Consider the following 26,878-nt stretch of genomic DNA (forward strand, 5'->3'; position numbering starts at 1 on the left):
TCTGAGGTAAATATGGGAAATCTTTATTGCCAACATACGTTTAGTAGACAAGGGCTAAATCGCTTTATGTTACATTTAAGTAGCCATGTCAGTCCTCCCTGCAAAGATCTTTGCCGTGCTTCGGAACGCCAGCCCCGCAAGTGTCAGCGAAGTGGTTGATGCAGATTTGAGGTACCGAGTTCTTGAGCTCTTTCCGGACCCAAAGGACACACTCTGAAAAAAGAAATATCACAAAGAAAAGTAAGAAAAATACCTGGAGCGCATACTAATATAAAGGAATGTATGCAGCACGCAGCCAGTATTAAAACGTAACCGCGTCGATTAGATTAACTTTTTCTTCCCGCTACTTGCCCGTAGTTTGGCCCGCCTAATCGGTGTGTTTCTCGTCGAGTAAATTGTGTCGATCCTGGAGACAGTGTCACCTGCTGTTGCGTGAGTCACGTGGGTTGTGTGGTGAGCAGGGATATTTTCTTTTTCGAGGGCGGCGGAGGGAGAGGCTCGCACTTGACTTCAGGAGGACTGAGGGATGCAGGTGCGTCGCACGTGGTTTTGTGCCAGATATCTCGGTACAATGAAATTTCGGGGCAGACGGAGCTCATGGACGTACCAAGGGTAGCGTGATGGGGTAATCGGGAGATGTCGACAGGGTCAGCTAACGAGGAATGCTCCCCCGTGCGGTTTCATCATGAGGACAATGCTCGATTCCGTAGCGAAGGTGTACAGTGCGCGCACGATTCTTCCAGCCTTTCTGAGGAATTGATTGTTTTCGGTAAAGTGAAGGTTAATAAAGTATATCACGGCCTGACTGAGGGGAGAAATGAATTATGTAAATGGGGAGGTAAGTCTGGAATTGCCGAAGATGGATACGAGCAAGTTGAACATTAAGATATCAAAACCATTAATGTGAACACCAGAAGCATATTAAACTAAGCAAATACATTGAAGCATTGGTCATATGCCACGAAACTGATGTTCTTGTAGGTACAAAGACTTGGGTGCATAGATGCACACCAGATGCCCAGGTCAATCCATGAACGTGCAAGATAGACAAGAAGGAGAAGGGAGAGGCGGATGCATGACTATTATGACTAGGAAAGAAATTGCATTTTCTACAGTAAAAACTCCAAACGATAATCAGGACATGCGGATGACAATTAAAGAAAAAAGTTGTAAAAACTCCATTGGAGGAGTATACAGACCTAGTAACTCGACAGTAAAATAGCTCCTAAGTTTGAAAAGTAATATGTGGTGTAATATGAAGCACAATGAAAATATCATACTCTTGGGGGATTTTAAACTCCTCGATATTTATTGGGGTTACTAGACAACTAGACAAATGGACTAGACTGTTAGTGAACGGTTTCTGGAACTAATATATTGTTGTGATTTGCAGCAAATTGTAAATGAAAACACCTGGGCATGTGCGACTAGGTCGTGCATTCTAGACCTGTCTTTTGTGTCTACTAAAATGAAGCAGTATCTGACGAACGAATGCTGCGTAGATCAAGGACTGCCCGATGATAAGACTGTTACACTAAGTATGGATGTAATTCCTGACTTGTTAAAGAAGGATTTCGAATTTCATATGTTTAATTTCAATGCCGCGGACGATACTAACGCCTTGGATTACCTTTAATGTTGTTTTGATGACTTTCGTTTGATTTACGACTCGCAAGGTGGCGTTCTTAAACTACAGAATTTCCTTCTGTTACTGAACAATGCATTGAAAGCTTTGTTCCAAAGTGCGTCAAAAAGTGCAAAAACGGAAAGCCGGAAACGACGCATGCGAAATGAAAACTTCAAGGAAAACGGCAAGATTCTTCCGAATGAAAACAAAAATACACCTCGTGAAACTAAGATGCCTTATTCTGAAATCGAGCGGCCAATTTTTAATCTGACATTGAAAACCTCCTTCTCTGAAGCACCAGCGAAGTTCTGGCGCAGTGCTATCCCCTCTGAGAAGCCTCCACTCTAACCAGGATAAAAATTTTACATTGAATAATGTTGAGATCTTTGTTATTTTAATTTCCTCGGTTTTTTCTTGCGCTAAAGGAACTACTTTTGACTTGCCTTGTGCTTCCGCCTCTCCATTCTTGTCCCATCTCGAAATTAGTGAAGCAGGCGTTTTAAATTTTCTCAGTGTCAACATGAAAAGAGTCCTGGCCCTGACGGATTTCCTAAGGGGTTCTTATACAGATACCCTAAATGGGTATCCAAATACCTGAAATTAATTTTTCTTCTCTGAAGGAAGGTAACCTTCAGTCAGCCCGTAAACGAGCAAAAATGGTACCAATTCATGCGTGTGGCAGAACGTCAGACGTTGCAACTTCTGAACCGTTTCTCTTACAAGTACTTTCTTCAACTTAATTGAGCATAACATTAGCAAGTACCCCGTGGTAGTGCCTTGAAAAACGCACTTAATAGTCTAGAGCTGACCATGGGTTTCGAACGAGACTTTCGGCTACAATGCAGCTAGTTGGAATAGTACATGATATCTCCGAAACAATAATAGCAGTCAGATCTTATCTTTCTTGGTTTCGCGAAGGATTTTGATAAAATCTCGCACCCAAAACACTTGCTCGAACTTGACGCAATCTTTAAAACCCTCAAAATAAAAAAAATAATTCACAGCATATCTGCACTGTCGAGAGCAATACGCAGAGATAAGTGTGTGAAAATGTTTATTTCTTTCGGTGAAATCTGGCATGCCTCAAGGCAGTGTATTGGGCCTCTTCATTAGTTATGATTTATTAATGATTTGGTTAACGGCATTACAGTCCCACTGATATTATTTGCAGACTACTGCGTTTTATGTAACAAGGTAGACACTCCTCAGGAATAATTAGAATTTAAAACATAATGTGCAGAAAATTTGGCAATATTGTAACGAATGACAAATGGCGCATAGCCCAGGAAAATAAGTTTTTACGTCCATAACAAAGGAAAAAGATGGACACAGGCTATCAGCATATTATTGGGGATAGCAAACAGAATATATTACTTGAACGTTAATATTTAGGTAAACTTTTTACTTCAGACCTTACGTAGAATACACAAATTGATGCAATATGCAACCGTGCTAATAAAGCCCCATGTAGCCTAAGACGTAATTCGTGAAGTACGACATCCGAAGTAAATAGCTTGGCTTATAAGACACTCATAAAGGCTATTATAAAGTACACCAAAATATTTTGTGATCCACACACCACAACTAATCGCCAAAAACTAGACAGAGTACAGCGCCGAGCCTCAAGATTCGTTTTTAATCAATATCGCCGCTTCCACTCTCCTGGAGAACTTTGCTGGTCAGCAAATTTACCTACGTTAGAAACGAGAGCAACGTTCGAGAGGATAAAATTTATCTTCGGAAAAATTAATAGTGAACTCAATATCACGGCACCAAACTTTCTTTTTAATTTCAGCCTATTGAGCTTTCAGGACATCCGCGTATTGTGCATATCTTTCCACCATTCACATGAAACGATGCCTTTATATGCAGCTATTTCCCCAGGGTAATTAGAGATTGAAACATGCTTCCCGAATCAGTGGTAACAGTTTCTTCTGTGAATGAATTTTTAGCGCTGCTTGAATCATTTGTTTATCACGATGGTGCAACTCTGTAAAACTGCAGTTTATTGATCATTGTGTGCAATTATTCACTGTGCGCTATCTTCTCCTAACTATGAATATAAACAAAAAATCGTTGTTTTTGTCGCTTTTACTGCCTAATATGCGCAACACGTGTACACTACTCTTGTATGTACTGCTATGTTCATGCTTTGTTATATTATTTACGTGATAGTGACGCATATTATGTCTTATATTCTGTACTGCCCCTCCTGTAATGGCCCTTTCGAGGTTAAGTATATCAACAAACAGACACACAAACAAACAAACAAACCAGCCAGCACGCAGTCTGTCTTCCTTGCGCGTATATTGTCGTAGGCGTATACGGAGTGTTGTCATCTGTATCACTGTTCTAAGAAGGACGTCTCTACAGTTCCGTCACTCTCACAACACAAAAAAGTTGCTATGTCGCTGTTACGTCTAAAAGTTAGTATCGTGCTCGCATAGGCGTGTACCTCTCGTTGTCGTTGTTCCCTGGCACGCCGCAGTGGCCGGCAACCCTTTACGCACGAGTTTCGCAGAATCCTAGCCGCCTCAGCTATTTTAGTGGAGACCGGGTAGGGATGGAGGTCGCGTAACAGGCGTGCCGTCACATTGTCAGCGTATATCCTCATAGGTGTCGTATCGGCAGGCTTTTCGAGGTCATTGTGCAGCCCGTCACGGATAGCCTGCGCTTGGACCATGAGCACGTCCGGGGGCTCTTGATCGCTAAACACGTACCCTAGAGCGCGTGTGGTTCCTGTGACGAGGCCGTGAATTCCAACTGGGCCCCGCGTATCGTCGTGGTTGGTACGGAAGGCAGCGTCTAGGTAAAAGTAAGCAGCACTAGACCTGAATAGGCTTCCATGTGAGTTGAACTGTTGCGAATGAGTTTGCCATGGTGCCATCGGTGGTGCGGGCTGTGCCAGTCCAGAATCAGTATTCTGAGAGTACTGATATAAGTATTAGGGCGCAAAAGAAACGGAGACGAAGTAAAATGCTCAACCGAAAAGTAAAATGCTCAACCATAAATGCTTGTCCTCCATAAGTAATACAATCAGCTGTTAGTAGTTGGCACTCGTCCTGTTTATGTGTCTCTCTTTTTATCTGTTAATTCGCGCCTTATTACTTATAGAAGTACGTATGACCAACTAGGTCAAATAAAAGCTGTGTTGTGCCGCGGGTGACGGAGTGGTGACGGAGCTTGTCAGCATTGCGACCCGACGTTCATGAATATGTTGTAGTGTAGGCAACTGTGCTTAGCGCCGGAAGTCGTCCGCCACACGTGGCCGGGCAGTCGGGTAACGACGCGGAGTGCTTCGTTGTAGGCATTTCCCGCTGCTGAACGTGTTGTTCTCTCAGTTTGCTTAAGCACTCCTACGTTGGGCGGGACGCCATCATACCCAGAATGAGCTGGCGGGCTGTTTTGACACCGGCTCCTCCGATACACCACGATATTCGGCGTACCGAATGAAATATATGACGCCGAGTTGGGCATAACTGCAACATTCATATGTCGGGACTATACCACCTGCCGCTATCCATACGCCAAGAATAATAACATAGTCTTCGGGTGCTGAATGGATGGGCGTGTTCGCGAAATATAAGGCCCCTTGGCGTCCGCGTTTGTCGTGGCCCCCGGTTCTGATATATGCGGTCTTCCCGAAGGAGGGACTTAATCACGTGTTTTTCAGAAATACTGTTGTCATGCCCAGCGGTTTTTGAAGAACCACCATTTGATCGGTGATTTATTCTTCGCAAGATGTTCGGGGCATAAAGTCATTAGTGTATATGGCAAATTGGAGTTCATGCTCTTTTTAGAGCTGCCAGGCCAGGCAGGTCATTCCCATACTGAAGAGCATCGGGGAAGGGATCGCCTGATTAATGCATGACTACTGACTTACTGTACATCGTGTCGTAGGCCTATATGACAAAAAAGAAAGAGGCCAAAACTGAGTTCATTGACAGGCATCTGGAAATCGCAACAAAACAAGGGCACAAGAAGAAACGAAGACGATGACATGCGCTAACTATCAACAACGAAAATTTACTTCCCGGTTCAGTCGTACTTATACACCCAAACAGCCACGTGCACAGCGATAAGATAAGCACGTAAATAAGTGTCAGAGTGTATCAGACGATGGTTTTCTTGCTTTCCATTGCAAAACCTATCCATGCCGGCGATGCCGCTCACTTCTAGAAGATACCACTGTTATAGATATTTATAAGCGCGAGTGTGTAAGATTAATAATAGAAGCGGAGCGAATCCTCTTGGCCGCTGACCAATGCATCAGCAAACCGTCAATATCATTGTCCGCGATAGAGTTAGATTATTTGCGCATTGCATGAAGGCTGACCGCATTTGCAATATGTAATTTAGGTTTTTTTTGTGGTTAACAGATGTACCGATTTTAGATTGTTTTCATGCCGTCATCTTAGTGTATCTTCATGGTCGATATCGCTGTGCACGTGGTTGTTTGGGCATTTCTTTTGATTTACTCATACTGTTGGGCTGTCGGCCGTTACAGGGTGGGTCAAAAGCAGCACTTCAACAATTATATAATATATGAATATCCCAATAATACATATACCACAAAAAAAGAAACAAGTCAATAACAATATTTCGGCAATTAGTACAGTACATGATTAAAAAAACAAGTCATTAGCAGTATTTCGGCAAGTATTATAGTGCATGAATAACGCTGTACATAAATAGGCGAACATAAGCGAACAAAATAGATGCATAAGCGAAATGTTCTGCACATACTCCGATCAATAATACGACTATAAATGCAGTGTTAACAAGCACGACTCATCCCGGAAGTAAATTTTCGTTGTTGATAGTTAGCGCTTGACTTCGTGTTCGTTTTGTTGCGCTATACAGATACCTTTCAATGATGACCGACCAACAAGCCCATATCGCCACCCTCTCTCTCTAACTGCGCGATTGCATACTTAGAATCTGATGCTGGTGATGTGTCGACAGCTCCGCGGTCGTGCAACACGGGCGGCTTGCCACACTATCGTTTATCAAAGTGACGTCTGCATGGCCCCTTTCACTCACTGGGGTGCGCTCAACACACCTCAAGTAACCTGCTAGATACTTCCAAAATGTTGAAATCCGCCTAAAATGCTATAAGAAAGAGGCAACCGGAGTTGGGATCGAACCTCGGTCGGCCACCCTAGCAGCCCAATGCTCTATCAATCTATCTTTCAAGGTTACGATTACAATGAAGCTTCTGTCATGCAAATTCGCTCTATGTAACGTCTGTAGCGTGCGTCACGCGTAAGTTTCTCGCATTCATCTCTCGTGACAGCTGGTGCTTTGGTACGCTGTGTACCAATAAATGCACTGCCTTCGGGATGAGCACATGTTTCCTGTTACACACCTCCGAATTGGGGGAAGATAATGCTACTGCAATAAAAAGCCGGACCAACACTGTTGCGCCACTACTACTTAAAGGTCAATATACCTAGGTGAAAATTTTGGGTGGGCTGATGGTGGGGCAATGCATTGAGTAACCGGGCAGGGCGCCATGAAGCCCACTCAATGTGTAGATTCCGACACGTTCGTAACCGTATGCTGCGAGCATCCGTGCCTATTTCGTCCCCGCTTCTCGGAAAGCCAGCTTCCTTCACCTTGAGGAGTCATTATTCCCGGTTCTTTCATGGAATCGAGGCAGCTCCCCAACTAGGACGTCACCACACGGACACGGTAAACCTGCTTTTACTTTTGAATAAAAGCCAGTTGACTCTTCGCTATCAAGCTGTCAAAACGTGTATTCCTTGCGTCCGCTAAAAAGAGCTCCCAAAAAGTATATGGCGTCTCATTGTGATTTATTTGTTATCATTACTTAGTGCTCGCGCCGACGAAAACTGTCTTCTGCATTGCTACACAGAGTGTCCACTAGTAGGTATTCGCAAAAGCGATGCACGTTTTCTCGAAACTCGGTAGCAAATGAATGTGTGTTTTTTGTCGTTCGAACCCGTTTGAACCCGAATCAAGTCGTTCACAAATTCGTCAGCCGGTTCGATCCGTTATAATTTTTGCTCTGGAGAAAAGCTTGAAATGAACCGAAAAGTACGAACCCGAAACCAAAGCCGAATATAGTGCGGTTCGACGCTCTGCATGGCTGTACAACCTTGCATTACTATGTTCAACTTTTGCGAAATATTTATTTTTATTTTTCACTGTTAGTAATTATATACGCCACTGTGATAGTGTATTAGTGGCAGACAGCTTTCAGAGTCGGTGTGTCAGGACAGAGAAATTCTGGAATTCAACTCACGATGACCATGGTACTCAAGATCCTCGATGACGCAGTTCTCGTAGTCGGTGTAGTAGAACATGCCTTCCTTGGGGGTTGGATCTGCAAGATACACGCTGAAGCGTTGTCAATTTTGCCAACATCCTCAGTTAACACTAGTAATTATATTCACGTTCAGAGACAGCAAACGTAACTGGCAAGGATTTGATTGTTAGCTAGAAGATAATCTGTTCGAATTCGGCACTTCTTTTTGAGTGTTGAACGTGTCATCCCAAAGGAAATTTTTTTCGCCTTTTCGAAGTTCATCATATGCAACAAAGACCTTTCCTTTGGCGTCTCTTTCGCGTTTAGCACTAGCCCAAAACAACCTGCGTTTTCTTATTGTGTCTTCACAATAATCCTGCTGAGTGTACATATCCGTTGCTTTTAATTTTCTTGAGTTTGACAAGACAGTTTGAGTTTCATAGAAATATTGGTAAAAAAAGAATAATTGGTCCATTTCTTGTCGTCCTTCCTAGTATATGAATTCGCGCAACGGACTAACTGGTAACGCCTAATTTATCCCGAAAAATGTCCTTTATACCTATGTGTCTTTGGGCGGTTTCTGTTTTATGAGGTATGTCTGGGATTCCAAAAGTTTGATCTACGATTTATGTCGTCCCAATCCACTCGTTTTTCGTGCTGCGAGTGGAGCGTCTTTTGCATGCCCCTAGCAGCTAGGCTTACAACTTCAATTCAGTAATCTTTCACTGCATCTCATTTACTTTGTCTTCGATGTCTGTTAAACGTGTACCAATACTCTGTACGCAACTCTTTGTGATGTCAAGACGTGTTTTTAAGTCAGATATATCTGATCTAGTAGACGGTTGACTTTGCACAAATGTCTGGAGAATTTCCTATACAGTGGTTCCATGATTTTTTTCCACATGCCCGCAAGCTATCAATTCACAAACACAATAACAATCGTAAGCAACGCGCAAGCACTTCCATGGGCACGGCACAACAATGAGAAGTCGGTTATTATTACGTAGGCAGCACCTATAACTAACTTGAAGGGTGAAAGCAAAACGCATGGTGAGTGACCTGCGCTCAACCTTATCAAATTAGTACATAAGTAAGTTTTTAGCTGAACACATAGTAATACCTTCAGCTAAAACAACTATAGAGCAGTTCAGTCATGAGATGGTGTTAACTAAAATAACAATTTTTCCTCCTTGAACAGTATTTGCTCAATTGCTCATTATGATCCAATTGCTTATTCTGCAGTGGTTCTACTTGTGTAGTTCCCGGAATTCACTCGGAAATGTTCCATGCCCGAAATAAACACCATAAGTGCGCATTTCCTTGCATTCCGTGAAACTCAACTCACCGTCATTGAGAGTGAACGTGTACTTCGGAGAGTTCTTTTCGGCTTTAACGTGAAACAGTATGGTTTTTCTGCACAAAGGAAATAGAGGAAAAATAAACTGGGGTGGTTATATATATATATATATATATATGTAGTCATATCATGAGAAGCCAACAAACACTGACACCAAGGACAACATAGGGGAAATTAGTTGTGCTTAATAAATGGAATGAAGAAACGATAAATTGATGGAAATTAAAGTGGATGAAAAAACAACTTGCCGCAGGTGGGAACCGAACCCACAACCTTCGCATTTCGCGTGCGATGCTCTACCAATTCAGCTACCGCGGCGCTGTTTCCCCATCCACTTCCTTGGGTATTTATGTGTACTAGTAAACCCTCGCATTGTACGCGAAATGCGAAGGTTGTGGGTTCGGTTCCCACCTGCTGCAAGTTGTTCTTTCATCCACTTTAATTTCCATTAATTTATCGTTTCTTCATTCCATTTATTAAGCACAACTAATTTCCCCTATGTTGTCCTTGGTGTCAGTGTTTGTTGGCTTCTCATGATATGACTAATAAAATCGGGCCCGTCGGTTAACCCCCTTTCTTCTCGTTTATATATATATATATATATATATATATATATATATATATATACATATATTGAATATAGCACTCTAAGGGCACCACATACTATATCTACGCTGAGAAATGAAGGTACAGTAGGGAGAGAGACAGAAATAGAGAGGGGAAGAAGGAAAGGCAGGGAGGTAGGTTAACCAGAATGAGTCCAGATGGTACAGTAGGATTTGCGGAGCAGCTATGCGGGCTAGTGTTGGCTGTATGCTGCCCGTCATGTGGAATGAGCCGAGCCCTGCTGCTACTTTAGACATCTTCAAATTTCATCATCATCATCATCATCATCATCATCATCATCATCATCATCATCATCAGTCTGGTTGCGCCCACTGCAGGGCAAAGGCCTCTCCCATGCTTCTCCAACAACCCCGGTCATGTACACAACAATGAACACAACAATCAAACAATCTTCAAATTTGGGCATGCTGGAATTTTGAGCCAATCATAGATGCCGTAGCCGCCCTGTGAACCAATCGGAACTAACAAGATGGTGCAGTTGACATATGTCACAATTATCCCACATGTTGCTGGAGTGCCCCTCTATATGTCCAGCAAAGTTAACAGGTGCGCTTCAAAATAAGGGTCTTGTTGGGAGTACGGTTTAGCTTAGGCCAGGGACAGACGTTTTCACAGCTTGAGAACGGAGGGGCAACTGGCTTTTATTGAAAAGTAAAAGCAGCTTTGCTGAGTGGCTGTGATGTCGTCCTAGTCGCGGAGCTGCCTCGATTCCAAGAAAGAGCGGAGGTAATGACTCCCCAAGGCGAGGGTAACCGGGTTTCCGAGGAGCGGCGGCAACGCAGGAACGCGCGGTCGCTACAGCCTTTCGCAGTATTACAGTGTCAGAAGGGGCGATGCTTGGATTACGGCCAGTTAGCGGCCTTCAAGCAACAGCTTAAAGGGCAGTGAAATTTTTTTTCTGTTTTAGATACCCACGCGGGGTGCTCGAAATACTACGGTCAATTTTGTGCAGGAAATCGCCTTTGTTGTTGACGTTTCGTCTTTTTTACTTTCACTTTCATATCTGTTATTGTTTGCGCCTGCTGAAATGCCCGTTTTGTTATCAATATTTACGCTTTCTATTCTTTATAGACCAAATTTTTTTTCTTGCGTAGAAGTGAAATGAAGTAGCCGGAGCCGTACTGCTTCCAGTATGTCCAGTCAGCCCTCATTTTACTCTACCTGATCTGCCTCTACTATGTGCAGAATAGCGCACGTGTTGTGCACACGGTCAGAACGCCGAACTGGCCAGAAATGGCCTGACGTCGCCGAAAGAGATATTAAATCTTGTTTACCCGTTCAAAGAAGTTTCGGCAACACTTTTTGGGGCTGCAGGTGAGTTCGGTAAACCGCTTCTCTATAAAGTTAGCTTATGTGACTCATTTACTACGAACTCAGAAGTTTTGTAGTAAGACAAGATGGTGCTAAGAATCCCTGGCTCCGGACAGGCCGCCATTGGAATATGAACCTGGCAACGTTTAATGCTAGAACGTTATCTAGTGAGGCGAATCTAGCAGTGCTATTGGAGGAATTCGAGGGCAGTAAATGGGATGTAATAGGGCTCAGGGAAGTTAGGAGGCCAAAAGAAGCATATCAAGTGCTAAAAAGCGGGCACGTCCTGTGCTACCGGGGCTTAGCGGAGAGACGAGAACTAGGAGTCGGATTCCTGATTAACAAGAATATAGCTGGTAACATACAGGAATTCTATAGCATTAACGAGAGGGTGGCAGGTCTTGTTGTGAAACTTAATAAGAGGTACAAAATGAAGGTTGTACAGGTCTACGCCCCTACATTCAGTCATGATGACCAGGAAGTCGAAAGCTTCTATGAAGACGTGGAATCGCCGATGGGTAGAGTGAAAACAAAATACACTATACTAATGGGCGACTTTAATGCCAAGGTAGGCAAGAAGCAGGCTGGAGACACGGCAGTGGGGGACTATGGCATAGGCACTAGGAATAGCAGGGGAGAGTTGTTAGTAGAGTTTGCGGAACAAAATATTATGCGGATAATGAATACCTTCTTCTGCAAGCGGGATAGCCGAAAGTGGACGCGGAGGAGCCCGAACGGCGATACTAGAAATGAAATAGACTTCATACTCTGCGCTAACCCTGGCATCATGCAAGATGTGGACGTGCTCAGCAAGGTACGCTGCAGTGACCATAGGATGGTAAGAACTCGAATTAGCCTAGACCTGAGGAGGGAATGGAAGAAACTGGTACATAAGAAGTCGATCAATGAGTTAGCGGTAAGAGGGAAAATAGAGGAATTGCAGATCAAGCTACAGAACAGGTATTCGGCTTTAACTCAGGAAGAGGACCTTAGCGTTGAAGATATGCACGGCAATCTTATGGGCATCATTAAGGAGTGTGCAATGGAAGTCGGTGGTAACTCCGTTAGACACGATGCCAGTAAGCTAACGCAGGAGACGAAAGATCTGATCAAGAAACGCCAATGTATGAAAGCCTCTAACCCTACAGCAAGAACAGAACTGGCAGAACTTCCGAAGTTAATCAACAAGCGTAAGACAGCTGACATAAGGAAGTATAATATGGATAAAATTGAACATGCTCTCAGGAACGGAGGAAGCCTAAAAGCAGTGAAGAAGAAACTAGGAATTGGCAAGAATCAGATGTATGCGTTAAGAGACAAAGCCGGCAATATCATTACAAATATGGATGAGATAGTTCAAGTGGCTGAGGAGTTCTATAGAGATTTATACAGTACCAGTGGCACCCACGACGATAATGGAAGAGAAAATAGTCTAGAGGAATTTGACATCCCACAGGTAACGCCGGAATAAGTAAGGAAAGTCTTGGGAGATATGCAAAGGGGGAAGGCAGCTGGGGAAGATCAGGTAACAGCAGATTTGTTGAAGGATGGTGGACAGATTGTTCTTGAGAAACTGGCCACCCTGTATACGCGATGCCTCATGACCTCGAGCGTACCGGAATCTTGGAAGAACACTAACATAATCCTAATCCATAAGAAAGGGGACGCCAAAGACTTGAAAAATTATAGACCGATCAGCTTACTGTCAGTTGCCTACAAACTATTTACTAAGGTAATCACCAATAGAATCAGGAACACCTTATACTTCTGTCAAGCAAAGGACCAGGCAGGATTCCGTAAAGTCTACTCAACAATAGACCATATTCACACTATCAATCAGGTGATAGAGAAATGTGTGGAATATAACCAACCCCTATATATAGCTTTCATTGATTACGAGAAAGCGTTTGATTCTGTCGAAACCTCAGCAGTCATGGAGGCACTACGGAACCAGGGTGTATACGAGTACTATGTCAAAATACTGAAAGATATCTATAGCGGCTCCACAGCCACCGTAGTCCTCCATAAAGAAAGCAACAAAATCCCAATAAAGAAAGGCGTCAGGCAGGGAGATACGATCTCTCCAATGCTATTCAGAGCGTGTTTACAGGAGGTATTCAGAGACCTGAATTGGGAAGAATTGGGGATAAAAGTTCATGGAGTATACCTTAGTAACTTGCGATTCGCTGATGATATTGCCTTGCTTAGTAACTCAGGGGACCAATTGCAATGCATGCTCACTGACCTGGAGAGGCAAAGCAGAAGAGTGGATCTAAAGATTAATCTGCAGAAACCTAAAGTAATGTTTAACAGTCTCGGAAGAGAACAGCAATTTACAATAGGTAGCGAGGCACTGGAAGTGGTAAGGGAATATATCTACTTAGGATAGGTAGTGACGGCGGATCCGGATCATGAGACGGAAATGATCAGAAGAATAAGAATGGGCTGGGGAGCGTTTGGCAGGCATTCTCAGATCATGAATCGCAGGTTGCCAGGTTGCCATTATTCCTCAAGAGAAAAGTGTATAATTGCTGTGTCTTACCAGTACTCGCCTACGGGGCAGAAACCTGGAGGCTTACGAAAAGGGTTCTACTCAAATTCAGGACGACACAACGAGCTATGAGAAGAAGAAGGTTGGATGTAACGTTAACGGATAATAAATGAGCAGATGGGGTGAGTGAACAAACGGGAGTGAATGACATATTAGTAGAAATGAAGAAAAAGAACTGGGCATGGGCAGGACAGGTAATGAGGAGGGAGGATAACAGATCGTCATTAAGGGTTACGGACTGGATCCCAAGAGAAGGGAAGCGCAGCAGGGGGCGGCAGAAAGTTAGGTGGGCGGATGAGATGAAGAAGTTTGCAGGGACAACACGGCCACAATTGGCACATGACCGTGGTAGTTTGAGAAGTATGGGAGAGGCCTTTGCCCTGCAGAGGGCGTAGCCAGGCTGATGATGATTCTAAAGGAGGGAGTGGGCAAGGCGAGTTGGTGCGGCAGCGACCGAAGGTATGTTAGTGGCAAGGGTATAGAATTGAGAATAAAGGGGTGTTGTGCGCAAGGGCGGGGACACGGCCGTGTGCCAGACGACGTGTCAACGGTCGTGTGCAGAGAACCCCTCTATTATCTGATTCGGCGGAGGTTGTGGGCTATCGTCTCTGTGAAAGAGATAATAAAAGAAGCAGCAGGAAATGGTGCTCGTGAAGAAAAAATTACTCCCCCCCCAAATGGAAAAATATATAAATAAAAGAAACAAAGAAAGGAAGGAAAAAACACTAAGCAACTAAATGCAAATAACTAAGTGTTGTTGCCTATAGCTTGAAATTTAGCAAAGCGAATAGATTCTAAAGCTCCTATTGAAACGTTTATGCCTATTGGTTGCAATGTCGTGAACTTATGGATGAGGATTGGTGTAAAGGCTGACGGTCTGTCAGATTCTGGTGTAGGCTGTTTCTTAGCTAGTTCGGACTGCCTCTCCAATCTTGACGCGACATCATAAGCTCTGTCGAGAGGAACTTGTGGATAGTTTCTTTTTGCTAGCGCTGCTTTAAGGTCATTTAGGTGGTGGATATAATCGTTGTCTTCGCAGCAGATTCTTCTTATTCGTTTCGCTTGTCCGCCAAGAGTTCCTTGCTTGCAGTGTCACGGGTGAGGACTGCTGTAGTCTAAAAATTGCTAGCTATCCGTATGCTGCCGCTAAAGTGTCGTTCTCAGTTCTCCGTTTTCTATGTATATCGTTGATTCGAGCAAGTTGATTTGACTAGGAGAGTGGTGAGCAGTAAGTTTAATACTCGGGTGAAGGCGATTGAAATGGCCAATTAAGTCCGTTAACGTGCTTGTGACGTGTTGCCACATTATAAATATGTCGTCAATATACCACAAACAGGTGTGCGGTTTTAAACGATATGATTTTAACAGGCCCGCTTCAAGCTGTTCCATGAAGATGTTTGCATACGTGGGAACGAATGGTCTTCCGATGGTAGCGCCGAAAGTTTGCAGGTATTGAATAGAATCGAATTTGAAATAGTAGAGCGTGAGAACTTGTCTAAGGTGTGACAGGTAAACTTAAGGAGCGTGCGCTTGGGGATTGACTGCAAGAGATTTCTATACGGCTTCAAATAATTCCCTCATGCATATGTTGGTGTGAAGGGCCTAAACGTCGAAAGTGACTAGAAAAGCACGGTCGGAAAGGGTTTGGTTGGCACTGACACCATCGATAATTCGAAGGAATTGCGGCGTGTCTCGAACAAAAGGTGAGATGGTGGTGGGGATGTTTGACAGGTGGTGATTAAATAATTTAGACTGTGACTTGGTAGGCGTGTTGTTATTAGATACTATAGGCTAACCTGGGATTTCTGGTGTACATATTTCCTCTACGGGAACCTTATGTATTTCAGAAAGAAGATAAAAGCGGCCAGCTTCATTGTTTCGAAATCATTAAGCGATATTCAGAATGCATTATTCGTTCACCGGACAGGAGCTACGCTATTGTGCTTCGCACAATATTGCTGTAGCCTGAAGTTGGGTTAGAGTCGAGCTTTCTGTAATGGGCTTGGTTGCTCAGTTGATTGGAGGCCTCATTCTTGTACTTTTCTACAGGCCAGATTACGATACTGCTGCCTTTGTCTGCTAATTTTATCACAATACAATATCATTTCTGTCCGCGAGTTCTTTAAGAATTTGGCGCTGAGCAGGGGACAAATTTTCGCGGTTCCGGCAATGCACGCTAACTCTAGAATTTCCTTTGAGATTAGCCTCATGTATAAATCAAGGTCTGGGCACTGTTCGGCTTCCGATGTCGAAGTACAAGGAGGTCTAAGGTAGTCTGTGTCCTGTTTCCTACATCTTTCCTATCGAAAAAGAACTTGATGCGCATGCATCTGAGTGACTCTGTTATATCTTTGTGGAGCTTGTATTCGTTGACGGCGTTGTTCGTGGTAACAAAACGTTAGACCACGTTTCAGGAGATCAACTTCATCGGGGCTTAGACCCTGGGATATCTCTACTGTGCTGCTGCAGTGCTCTGGATGCTCGCCTGTAGCACTATCTGTGGAGATAAGTGCCGTAGGGGTTACTTGAGTTTTCTTGGGTGGATCTGCAGCTCTAATGCCTTTGTGCTGGTATTTATCTACTACTTTTTGCTGTCTAGTTTTGACGATTTGTTCAAATTCTCTTTTTTCCAGTTCAGTTACATTAATGCTGTCAAGCTGATCAGTAATTATAGTAATTAGCGTAAGTTGTTCCTTATAGTGTTCTCCTGAGAATATAAATTAAAGGGAGCGATACATGTTCTAGGATAGCATTCCACATCAATAATAGCCTGGAGGGTAGAACGCCGAGGGCATATCTAACCTTAATTCTGAAACCTTTTGGGATTTTCCTCTGTTTAATGCAGCTAGTGTAAGGTTTTAGTTGAAATCTGTAATCCATCTACCGCTTTCCCCGTCTTGTGTTTTCCCTGGATTCAGTTGAATAGGAAATTTTTGTGTTCCCCTAGTCTTTTGTACAAGTAACGCTCCGTTTGCCCAATATGACTGCCGCCAGATGATAAGGATACTCGATAGATGACCCCAAAGCAGGAATTCACAAATTTGTTTTCCTTTTCATGTTTTACCGCGCATGACCAGCTGTATTTATTCGATGTCCTGCTAAGGCGTTCGCCTGTCATCCTGCAAATACGTCCATTCTTCCAAGGAGATGATAGCACTACATTGACACCATATCGCGACCCTATTCTTCGAAGCCCATGAGAAGCGTTGTGCACATACGGGATATGCTGCTCGTTTCTTTTACAGCGAAGCTGTACATGGCTAGCCCATTCATCCGTCTGTGCGTCTGGCGGTCGCCTGTACGCCGAAAACTCTTCCGGGCAACCTCATGCGCATGCCCAAAAAAACGAGAGAGGAAAACAGGCTCGCAATTAGCCAACACCACCTAGATAGCCCAAGGCCTGTTTACTCCGATCCATGACGTTACGCTACTTGTCCCGAAATTTCCATTGATAAGGCTGGCATGATGAAAGTGGTGACGCCAAAATCACTGATGCCTACTCGGAAGCATCCCAATTCGATTCTATGGCAGTCGGGCAGGTAACATGACCTCATGGATTGGAGTGAAACGGTTTGGTACTATGTTGGTGGTGTTGGATTAAGAGCGCTAGTAGTGACGTCTTTGCCCTCCGTCGCAGCTGAGCGCGCGCACCAGCAGTTTCTCTCCGACTCCGAAATGGGTAGGCCACGGGTCATACGCACTCCTGAGCAGCAGGCAGCGTTTGATCAGCAACGTCATGAGCAGAACCGGGAAGGAATACCTATGTCGCTGCTGGAGCTGGGGCACAAGAACAGGCCCGTGCAGCCGAGCGTTGCGATGATTCGGCAGCCTACCAAGCCGTCGTTTAATGAACCGCCTGGATTAACCCAGTGATAAACAACAGGCCACACGTTTAAGCTTCGCTGTTTAATCACCTGTACGGAGTGCTTGGTCGGTGATGATTTTTTTCTTTCCGCTTCTGGTATTTTCTGGTACCGCTTATTTTTTACTATTTGCCACAATGGTTTCGGAAACTGACGAAATGACAAAGCTCGGGAATCCCGCTGAAAGTAGCCCGTCTAACTGTACTTTTACGCTTTTCTCCGCCATGTGTGAATAAGATTTTGTTAACGCGGTGCTAATGGCGGACGAAACAATCGCTCTCTTTACTAGTCTGGAGTGATTAGAGGCGTAATTAAGCCCAGCAAACATGATCTCGCCGTTGTATAACATTAATATCTAAAAAGCGTAACGAGTCGTCTTGAGGAACCGCGCACACAAAGTCCAAGCCCCACCATTTTCTTTGAAAACACCTAACATATTATTAAGGAGCAGTGGGGCAGAGTGTGACTATGAACAAAGACGACGATTTGGCGAAGCGAGCGTGCGGCTGTTTTCGCGCAGCGATCTTGTGTAACCAGCGTTGCTGCAATTTGAAAATACCTGTAAATACAACTTGGATTGACTATTTATGCCCCGTGGCAATATGATTGTGCAAGTCGCTACTAGTACTCGAGAAGGAAGGCCGCAAGAAAATGAGACAACCATCTAGATACCTAAAGGCGACTTTTACAATGCCGTCTAGTTTTTCTTCAAGAATGCTGTCAACCTTTGCAGGGAAGATTTCGCTCAGGACTGGCGCTACACTTAAGCCTATGCATACCGTCGTTCACTGTTTTTAAATGGACCCATCCGATGACACAAAGGTGTAATATAAGTTACATTGCGCACACGGATAGTTGCATTAACCAAAGAGCAAGGGGCACAAAAATGGCCTACGTAACGGAAGAACTTCTAATTTAATGTTGCACTGCAATAGCTGCTTATGTAAGCCTCCGCTTAACGATGGATGTGTGCTTCGTCGCCATCACGAGGAGGGAACGCGATAAATATCACAGCCGCAGTTAATCAAAAATGTGGCGACAGATGCGTCTGTCGACCATTAGTAGCTTTACACCATAAAGAGTTCGCACTTTTGGGCCTATGCAAAACCTAACCTTGTCTGCTTTTCTTGGTAACTAACTTTCCGATGTAACTAATATATATATATATATATATATATATATATATATATATATATATATATATATATATATATATATATATACATATATATATATATACATACACATATATATATATATATATATATATATATATATATATATATATATATATATATATATATATATATATATATATATATATATATATATATATATATATATATATATATAAACGAGAAGACAGGGGGTTAACCGAGGGGCGCGCTTTTCATTAAGCATATCATAAGAAGACAACAAACATTGACACCAAGGACAACATAGGGTATTACTTGTACTTACTAAATGAATTACATAAATGATAAATTGATGGAAATCAACGTGGATGAAAAAACACCTTGCCGCATGCGGGGAACGATCCCACGTCTTCGCATTACGCGGGCGATGCTCTTCATTTAGTAAGGACAATTCATTTAGTGAGTACAAGTAATTTCCCCTATGTTGTCCTTGGTGTCAATGTTTATTTGCTTGTTACGATGAGCTACATACATACATACATACATGCATGCATGCATGAATACATACATACATACATACATACATACATACATACATACATACATACATACATACATACATACATACATACATACGTGTGTGTGTGCTTAGTGACCAATAAAGTGAGTTGGTAGTCAGCGCTCGTATCTGTACTCTTGCAATCCTTCTTCCTTCATCCTTTCTTACCTTTATTTCCGTACTTGAGCGCGTCGGGCTGCGGTAATATTACACCATGGACTTAAACCAACTCGCCCACATCACTATTTTTATTGCGTACCTGTGGTATTTAAAGAAAAATTACTTTTTCACGTCTGTAACCTGCCAATTGGTAAAGATAGCTCACTTGATGAAAATGATTTTGCGTCTATACTGTTTACGGGTTTGAGAATGATCTATCACATTCTTCATGCTCCTTTAACAGGAATTATAGAAACATAAATTCTCTTACGCAGATAATGCCTAAACACAACTGCGAAAACAACATACCGAACCGTCGGAAAAAGAGCCGCATACGTCGCTGTTTGGGTCTTATGGTCGATTTCCGTACGATCCGCTGTCCAGCAATTGAAGGAGGTGTCATTGTCCGAGTCTATGATAGCCACAGCATTCGGAAAGCTCTGAAATACCTGAGATAAGACAGGCACAAGAAAGGCTAATTTGTAGGCTTCTTATACATAAAGAGTGCAAGTGCATCTGTGCAGCGGGAAGTGGTTCGTCATTGTTATTGTCCCCTCTAACTTACTGTAGGCATCCTAGCCTTTTAGCGTACTCTGGCTTCCGCCAGCTGAGACAGCAGGCGAAGCACGCGTGAAGGGAACGAAGCTTGCTGCGGTACGATGCGACCGCAACACAAGCACCGCCTTCTCCATTGCTCCTCGGAAACCGTGCCATGTACAGCCATGCCATGCCTCGAAAGCCCGCAATAAACTTGAGACAGTATAATGAAAGTTGCCCTCTCCACATTCGTGGAGACGGTGAGGGACGTAACATAGAAGCGTGTACAGAGCGGTGGATGTTTAAATGTTACGTCCCTCGTGTTTCGTTCCTGATCGATGATCATGAATACAATTGGCCCACATTTCAAATCTACAAGATCAATAAAAAGCTAAAAAGAGACACAAACAAAATACTACCAAACTAGGAGCCATTTCCCGTTATGAAGAAGGAGCACAGTTCTATGAGAAAATCGAATCAGCAGTGAAGAAAGGTGAAAACACAGCGAACTTTAGAGATAGGCGTTTTCAATATGAACATGGTGAAATATTCACTAAAGAACAGCCAGTTTGTAACTACGATATCGGCTCTACAAATAGTACAGGAGACGTTTTGGTAGAACTGAAAAAAAATTGGTCAATACATTTTCTGGATTCATAATAACATTATGAGAACATGGAAGAGCCCACACAGGAAACAGAAGATGAAACAGATTTCATACTCTGTGTCAGCTGTAGCTTGTGCAGGATCTAGTAGCGCACGTCGCTTTTCCGACGCGGTGTTATAACATAATAATACTGTAGTACTAATTCATGTATGGGGCAGTGTCCTTGTGAATTAGAAATTCTACACCGCATTCTCTATTGTCTGAAAATCCTCTTCGCGGAGGACTATTATTATTCAGCGCTGAATATGAACCGACTTTAGAGATTTCACAGCGCGGTGAACCCGTGTATACGCACTTCATTCATTTCATCAACATCAATATCATCATCTCTTCTTTCCCATCCCTCTTCAACCACGCAGAGTAGCATGCTAAAACAAACTTTATCTCCGGCCTACATTGCTGTATTCTGGAAATTAGTTACCTACTCTCTGGTTAGCAATAACTTTGGGCTTTAGTAATTTCACAGATAAATGGTCTTGCAAATATCTACGCTGTATCTAGCTCATATTTACAAAGTTTCACCCCGGTAACTTCACTACCTGTTACGATTATATTTAAGTACGACGCGATAGTACGAGCACGCCTGGAGTTGCACGTCGGCAAAGGTTCCATTCACCGGAGTAACATACCCGAGAGACAAAGCGTTAGGTAAACTCTTAGCAGCTGACAGTCTAAAAAAATTCGAACTGCTGCTTTGCAAGGCTGAGCTGCAATCTTATAGCGATGCCTTCCACTCGATTCTACGTGCTACTCTTATGATCCAACATTCACGGCCGACTGATTCCTTTGATAACGTGGGCGGTGCATTTCTTTGGCCACTGGCGAAGCGCAAAAAATATTAGCACCCGAAAAGGCATCGCTGCCCTGCTGTTCACCTTGAAACTGTCCGCCTCATCGTAGTGCAACTTCCTTGGACCTCCTGGTGCAGCCAACTTGCCCAAGACTGCGGCAGAGTAGCACAGGACAAGTAGGGCGACCACTGCAGGAGATTTAACCAACGGCACCTCGCTAAGCTGAAATCTGACTTGGTTGGTATCTTGATTTTAGAGAAGGAAACTAGAAAAACCAGAAGACAAAGCGAACGACATACAAAGCTGATTTCGAACTGGTCCTTCATGGTAAAAAGCAAGAAATAGCAATGATCAGTGTTGCAGGAGGCCACGGGAACCATTTGGCGTCGGTATCTATCTTGTTAACATTTTACGCAGTTTATTGAAACATGCGGAATTCGTAAACAAACCTGGAACCAAAGAGCCTCTTTTTGTGTGTGTTCATATATCGTCTTTCGCACAATACGTCAGAGCCTGAAGTGCGTTCATTACATCACGTATATTGGACAAGCTCAAAAAAAAAAGTATGGATACTTCTTATTTTTGACAAATCTCTTGCAACACTACGCGCGTGTCTGCAACTGGTCATATTCCTGCTTTTGAGTGTGGTGTAAAAAGCCAGCTGTGACGATGTGCTGTGTGTAGGCATAACTTTCCGCGGGAAAGTATTTTCGGCATAAATTGGTGCTTATTGATTTTTGCATGCTGTCCACTATCGTTTTATAATAACGTGTACTTTAACACAGCATACAAAATTCTGTGCTGTATAATTCAAGGCTAGAAAGAAAATTTATCTCAGCACGAAATTTCTGGTGCTGATTTCATCTCCAGTCAAGTGAAAGTATTTTGTCGGTTTGTGTGAATAAATGAAAAGGCAAAAAAAAAATCTCGTACTTCTCTTACAGCGCGTAATTCTGGGTTAATAGTATGGGCTGGGCAGATAACATCAGCTCAGTTATTTTACATGCAGCTGAAGATTTCGCAAGACATTAAATAAGGACTCGAAAAATTTGTGCAAGAGGCGGTCCATGTTATCTCTCCAGAGAAGATGCAAGAAAATAAAATATTGGGAGTACGCGCGGCGAACACGTAGTAAGATATACAATGTTGCGGCTTTGATTGTTATGTGTTTATTATTGTTAGGTGTTTATTTTTGTCGGCGAATATATGGTTAACTAATTTTCTTACTCTGAATATGTCCGTTTGACTGTTCGTCCTCCTCTTTAACACTGGAGTGACATTCAATACGTAGAATAGCAATGTTTTTGAGAATTTGTACAAGCAAGGTTAAAACACCACACGCTGATGTGACTTTGTTAAAAGTAGAGCGTCGTGCCTATATGAAAATTGTCACTAGAAACTAAAACGAGAATTTGCTAACTAGCAGACCCGCCGTGGTTGCTCAGTGGCTATGGTGTTGGGTTGCTGAGCACGAGGTCGCGGGATCGAATCCGGGCCACGGCGGCCGCATTTCGATGGGGGCGAAATGCGAAAACACCCGTGTGCTTAGATTTAGGTGCACGTTAAAGAACCCCAGGTGGTCAAAATTTCCGGAGTCCTCCACTACGGCGTGCCTCATAATCAGAAAGTGGTTTTGGCACGTAAAACCCCAAATATTATTATTAGCTAGCAGCTACGGATTGGCTAACTAGAGCTACGGATATGGGTAATTTCCTGCGGATCTATGTCCGTAGACCAAACACGGGGTTCGATCCCGAAGATAGTCGAATACCGGACCGACCCGCGGCAGAGGTGAAGCAGGCGTCAAGCACTCCGCCTGCTTGTAAAAATGAGCTTACTATCTTGGGTCTAAATACAACCCGTATCAGATATTAAGCTGATAAAACAGATACTACACTTGAACCCGCGTCGCCCATGTCCAGGTTTGTATCGCCCTCTCTTTGTCGGCTTTCCAAGCGCTTGCGTATTTCGTTTCCGTTCCTTCCGCTCGCCCGGGGTGGTGGTACCGTCGCAACGTCCGCTTGTCTAGTTTCCTCCAGTTCCTCGGGGCGGCGGTCCCGTAGTCCACGCGAATGCATAGATAAGTATAACCAAATCTATATATTGACACAGTTACATGTTTATCTTTATCAGGTAATCAGGTTTCATCGCCTAACAAATGTTATCGCACAACGCAGGACGCGCCTGCATGTATAGGAAGTTTCTGGAATGTTATCGATGGTTCCATCCGCCGTTTGTCATCGAACCTTGTGTAATCTGATTGCATGTGTGCGCGACGCGAATAATGTAGAAGACACGCGGGTCCCAGCGATTACTCTGGAACATTCGACGACTGATGCATAAAAGCCGACGCGCTAAACTCGCTGATCAGATTTTCGACGATCGCCGAGTGTGTTCGCCGCTATCGTTGTTGTTGAAGTGTAGCCTACTTTTGAGGGCACAAGTTCAACAAATAAAACGCTAGCATCACTAACTGCAGTTTTGCTGTCTTCTTAACCGCCACTACCACTTTACAGTATAGATATAATTGAAGGAGGCAGTTTGTGGGGAACTACTCTGGTGTGGCCTGTGCGGTATGTGAACACTTGAGGTTTTCGAGCGACCTCGTAAACATTAGTGCACTGCGAGACGTCGTACTTCGCACGATCGTCTTGGCTACGGTGAAAAGGTGTTTGACCTGGGAGTGCGGTGAGGTGCTTGTTTGTTCTACGCGCCGGGATTCGTTAGTAAAAGGTGTCGTGCCGAGTTTTGCAGCAATACATGGGTATGCACAGTCCCCGGTGTCTCATCATCTTCCGAGGCTCAACAGTGTGGAGGAGCGGTTAGTCGCGCCTTTCCATTTATGTGCATACGGGGTTTGAAGCACGGCAATGGACAGTTCGCCATTAAGGGGCCCACATACACCAGCTTTGCTGGTCATTCACCTTCACAATGTGGAGCGGCATTGAATATTTCGTGGTGTTCAGTGTAAATGTCGCAGCAACTAAACCAACACCACGAAACAGAAAAAAATATTCTCCGCCAATATATGCCAATATGACATCTGATACATCCAAGACGGCAAAGTTGTATAGGAGAGTTTTCCCACCCTTCAAAAGTACTAGGGATCTATTTTCTGTCTCACCGCATCGGGCTCGAATGATGTAACTGCTGATGCGTTTGAGAGCGGCCGTGACTGGCTGTTGTTAGTGATGAATATCGCTGCTGCCCAACTCTCTGCCTCAATATCAACTCCTGCATGCTGGTCGAGAGGCGCTGTCAAGCCAAGACGGAACATCTGGAACAAGGATGCGCCCCCATGTACTGAAGTGCTGAATAAATTAATTTTGTCTCTCTCACGGTGGCAGTGTTGCACTTAAAAGGCTTCTGCTTTCCTGGTCGCAGTCGTAGAAACTCCTTGGCGAACTCTAACGCCGATTCGGTCGACGTGGGGAAGAAAATCCCGGGTTGCGGGTTAAAAAACCACGTATACAGATTGCTGCCTATTAGAATGAGATATCCGCAACGTACATTTTATTTTATAGTCATTGATGATTATGTTCCAAATCGAACGCGGAGGTACGACACACGTTGCATTGGGTTTGCCTTTGCTAACGGTCAGAACGTCGCCCACCACTGCATGAAAATCGCTTTGGAACTCTCCTTGATAGCTTCACCTAAAAAAAAAGTAGGCAGAGTTCGAAAAGCGCCTATAGTTGTTGTAGCTCGATCATCCTATTGCGTTGTGGCAGGCACGAAGTTAGTTTCTACGAACTTCCTTTGTCACCGTGACAGCAACTGCGTACCCCAACAATAAAAGAAGACAAGATAAAAAGTTAAATAGTAGAGTGCAGCTCTTATCATTGTTATTATTTTTTAATGAAGGTTGAGCTCATAGTTTTGAATGCCTCGACAACGAGCATTTGCACAGATATATTAACAGCGCCGAAGACCGCGGCGTAGTCCATAAGCCGGCGCTTGTGTGTTGCTTTGGACGCAAATATGCCCAATATAGCACTGAGAAGGAAATAAACCTTTTCTAGTTATTCATCATTAGCATCATCATCATCGACCTATTTTTATGTCCAATGTCCACTGCAGGACGAAGACCTCTCCCAGAGAGCTCAATTTACCCTTGTCTTGCACTAGCTGATTCCAACTTGGGTCTGCAAGGTTTTCTAGTTTCATCACCTTCCCTCCCTCCTCTTCGCCCAGAGTTTCTGCAATGCTCGAATGCGCTTCGCTCCCCTTGGCAACCATTCTGTAACTCTTATGGTTCACCGGTTAACATCTGCCCTGCACATCACATATGACCTGCTTAGCACCAGCTTTTTTTCTTAATGTCTACTAGAATATCAGCTATCCCCGTTTGTTCTCTGATCCACACCACTCTCTTCATGTCTCTGAACTTTACGTCTAAAAATTTTCATTCCATCGCTCTTAGCGCGGTTCTTAACTGGTCATTAGCACTGTTCAAGGAACGAACTAAGAAACCTTTCCCGGTCGTAACTTATGGCTTCAGATTCATCATCACGTTGCACAACAATTCAATCCTGGCACGTTCTTATTTGTCCCAGTATATTTAAGCGGCATTAAGTGCCCTTACTTTATCTGTCGGTCAAGATTCCACATACGGAAGAATGATAAACTCACAATAGAGGTGATTCGCTTCCATTTTTGGTAGCCCTCGTCGCTTACACGTGAGCTTCGTCTGTCCAAGCGGGTCTGCGGTGAAGCCGGTCTGCCCGTTTTATGCAGTCAGGACTGAGTTCGCATACACGCCGGTCTGCCTTCTTGAGACGGGATGTGTCAGTTTTGCGCTTTTGTTCGCATGCAAAATCGTGCGGAGGAAGGGTGGTGGCACCTCATTTCATCACACCCGAGCTGCCAAGCCGAAAGCGGAGACGTTCGACAGTTCGCGAGGCAGAGACATCCGATATGTCTGTCCGCAATAGATTAGCTTTTCCGGTGTGGCTAAAGGTATTTCGAAAGGAAGTTTCACGCCTTTTCCCTGTCTGACGGCCATGGGACCGGTTTGTCTGACCGCTCCTTGCAGTATTCGCCTCTCCGGTGGCGATAAACAACTACCTGGGGACGCGGGGGTGGATATTTCTGTCGGCTTAGCTGACTTTTCCTCTCTGGCGAAACTTGTTCCCGAGCTGCAGCGAAAACAACCACTGCAATACACAGGAGAACGCAGCTGGTTGTAAATAACAGAAAATTACCTCATTTGTTAGTTGGTTTTCCTCGTTGTGGTAAACGCGCGGATATTGCGCGCTGTTAAGCTTCTAATTCATTGTGCAGGCTTTCTTTTCTGGCCTACACTAGCCTAAGATTATGGTATGCTACGTTTGTTTCTTTTTTCTTTCCTCATGTGACAGTTGCTATCGCGATGATTATGTTGTTTTTCAGCAGTATTGCTAGAAATTTGTCTCCGCACGTT

At 43.8% G+C, this 26,878-nt stretch overlaps 1 protein-coding gene and 1 non-coding gene across 2 annotated transcripts; both read right to left on the reverse strand.

The window, feature by feature from the left end:
* On the reverse strand, positions 1-26,226 carry LOC142571149 (uncharacterized). Its single transcript, XM_075679429.1, has 6 exons — positions 26,089-26,226; positions 21,541-21,644; positions 19,771-19,910; positions 9,244-9,311; positions 7,896-7,976; positions 1-213 (listed from the first exon to the last, which is right to left on the reverse strand). Exons 1-6 carry the CDS (start codon positions 26,108-26,110, stop codon positions 89-91), a joined length of 540 nt encoding a protein of 179 aa, XP_075535544.1. The 5' UTR covers positions 26,111-26,226; the 3' UTR covers positions 1-88.
* Positions 23,194-23,386, reverse strand: LOC142573498 (U2 spliceosomal RNA). Its single transcript, XR_012826344.1, has one exon. It is a non-coding gene; the product is annotated as a U2 spliceosomal RNA (small nuclear RNA).
* Positions 26,227-26,878: the final 652 nt, after the last annotated feature.

This window comes from Dermacentor variabilis, chromosome 2, assembly GCF_050947875.1.
Source record: "Dermacentor variabilis isolate Ectoservices chromosome 2, ASM5094787v1, whole genome shotgun sequence".
In the NCBI taxonomy this organism is placed as follows: domain Eukaryota; kingdom Metazoa; phylum Arthropoda; class Arachnida; order Ixodida; family Ixodidae; genus Dermacentor; species Dermacentor variabilis.

Coding starts and splice junctions, on each gene's coding strand:
- LOC142571149 (XM_075679429.1), bottom strand. CDS start 26,110: ATGGAAGCGAATCACCTCTATT. Junction 21,645..26,088: donor GGAAGCGAATCACCTCTATT/GTGAGTTTATCA, acceptor AATCTCCTGCAG/TGGTCGCCCTACTTGTCCTG. Junction 214..7,895: donor TCTTGAGTACCATGGTCATC/GTGAGTTGAATT, acceptor TTCTTTTTTCAG/AGTGTGTCCTTTGGGTCCGG.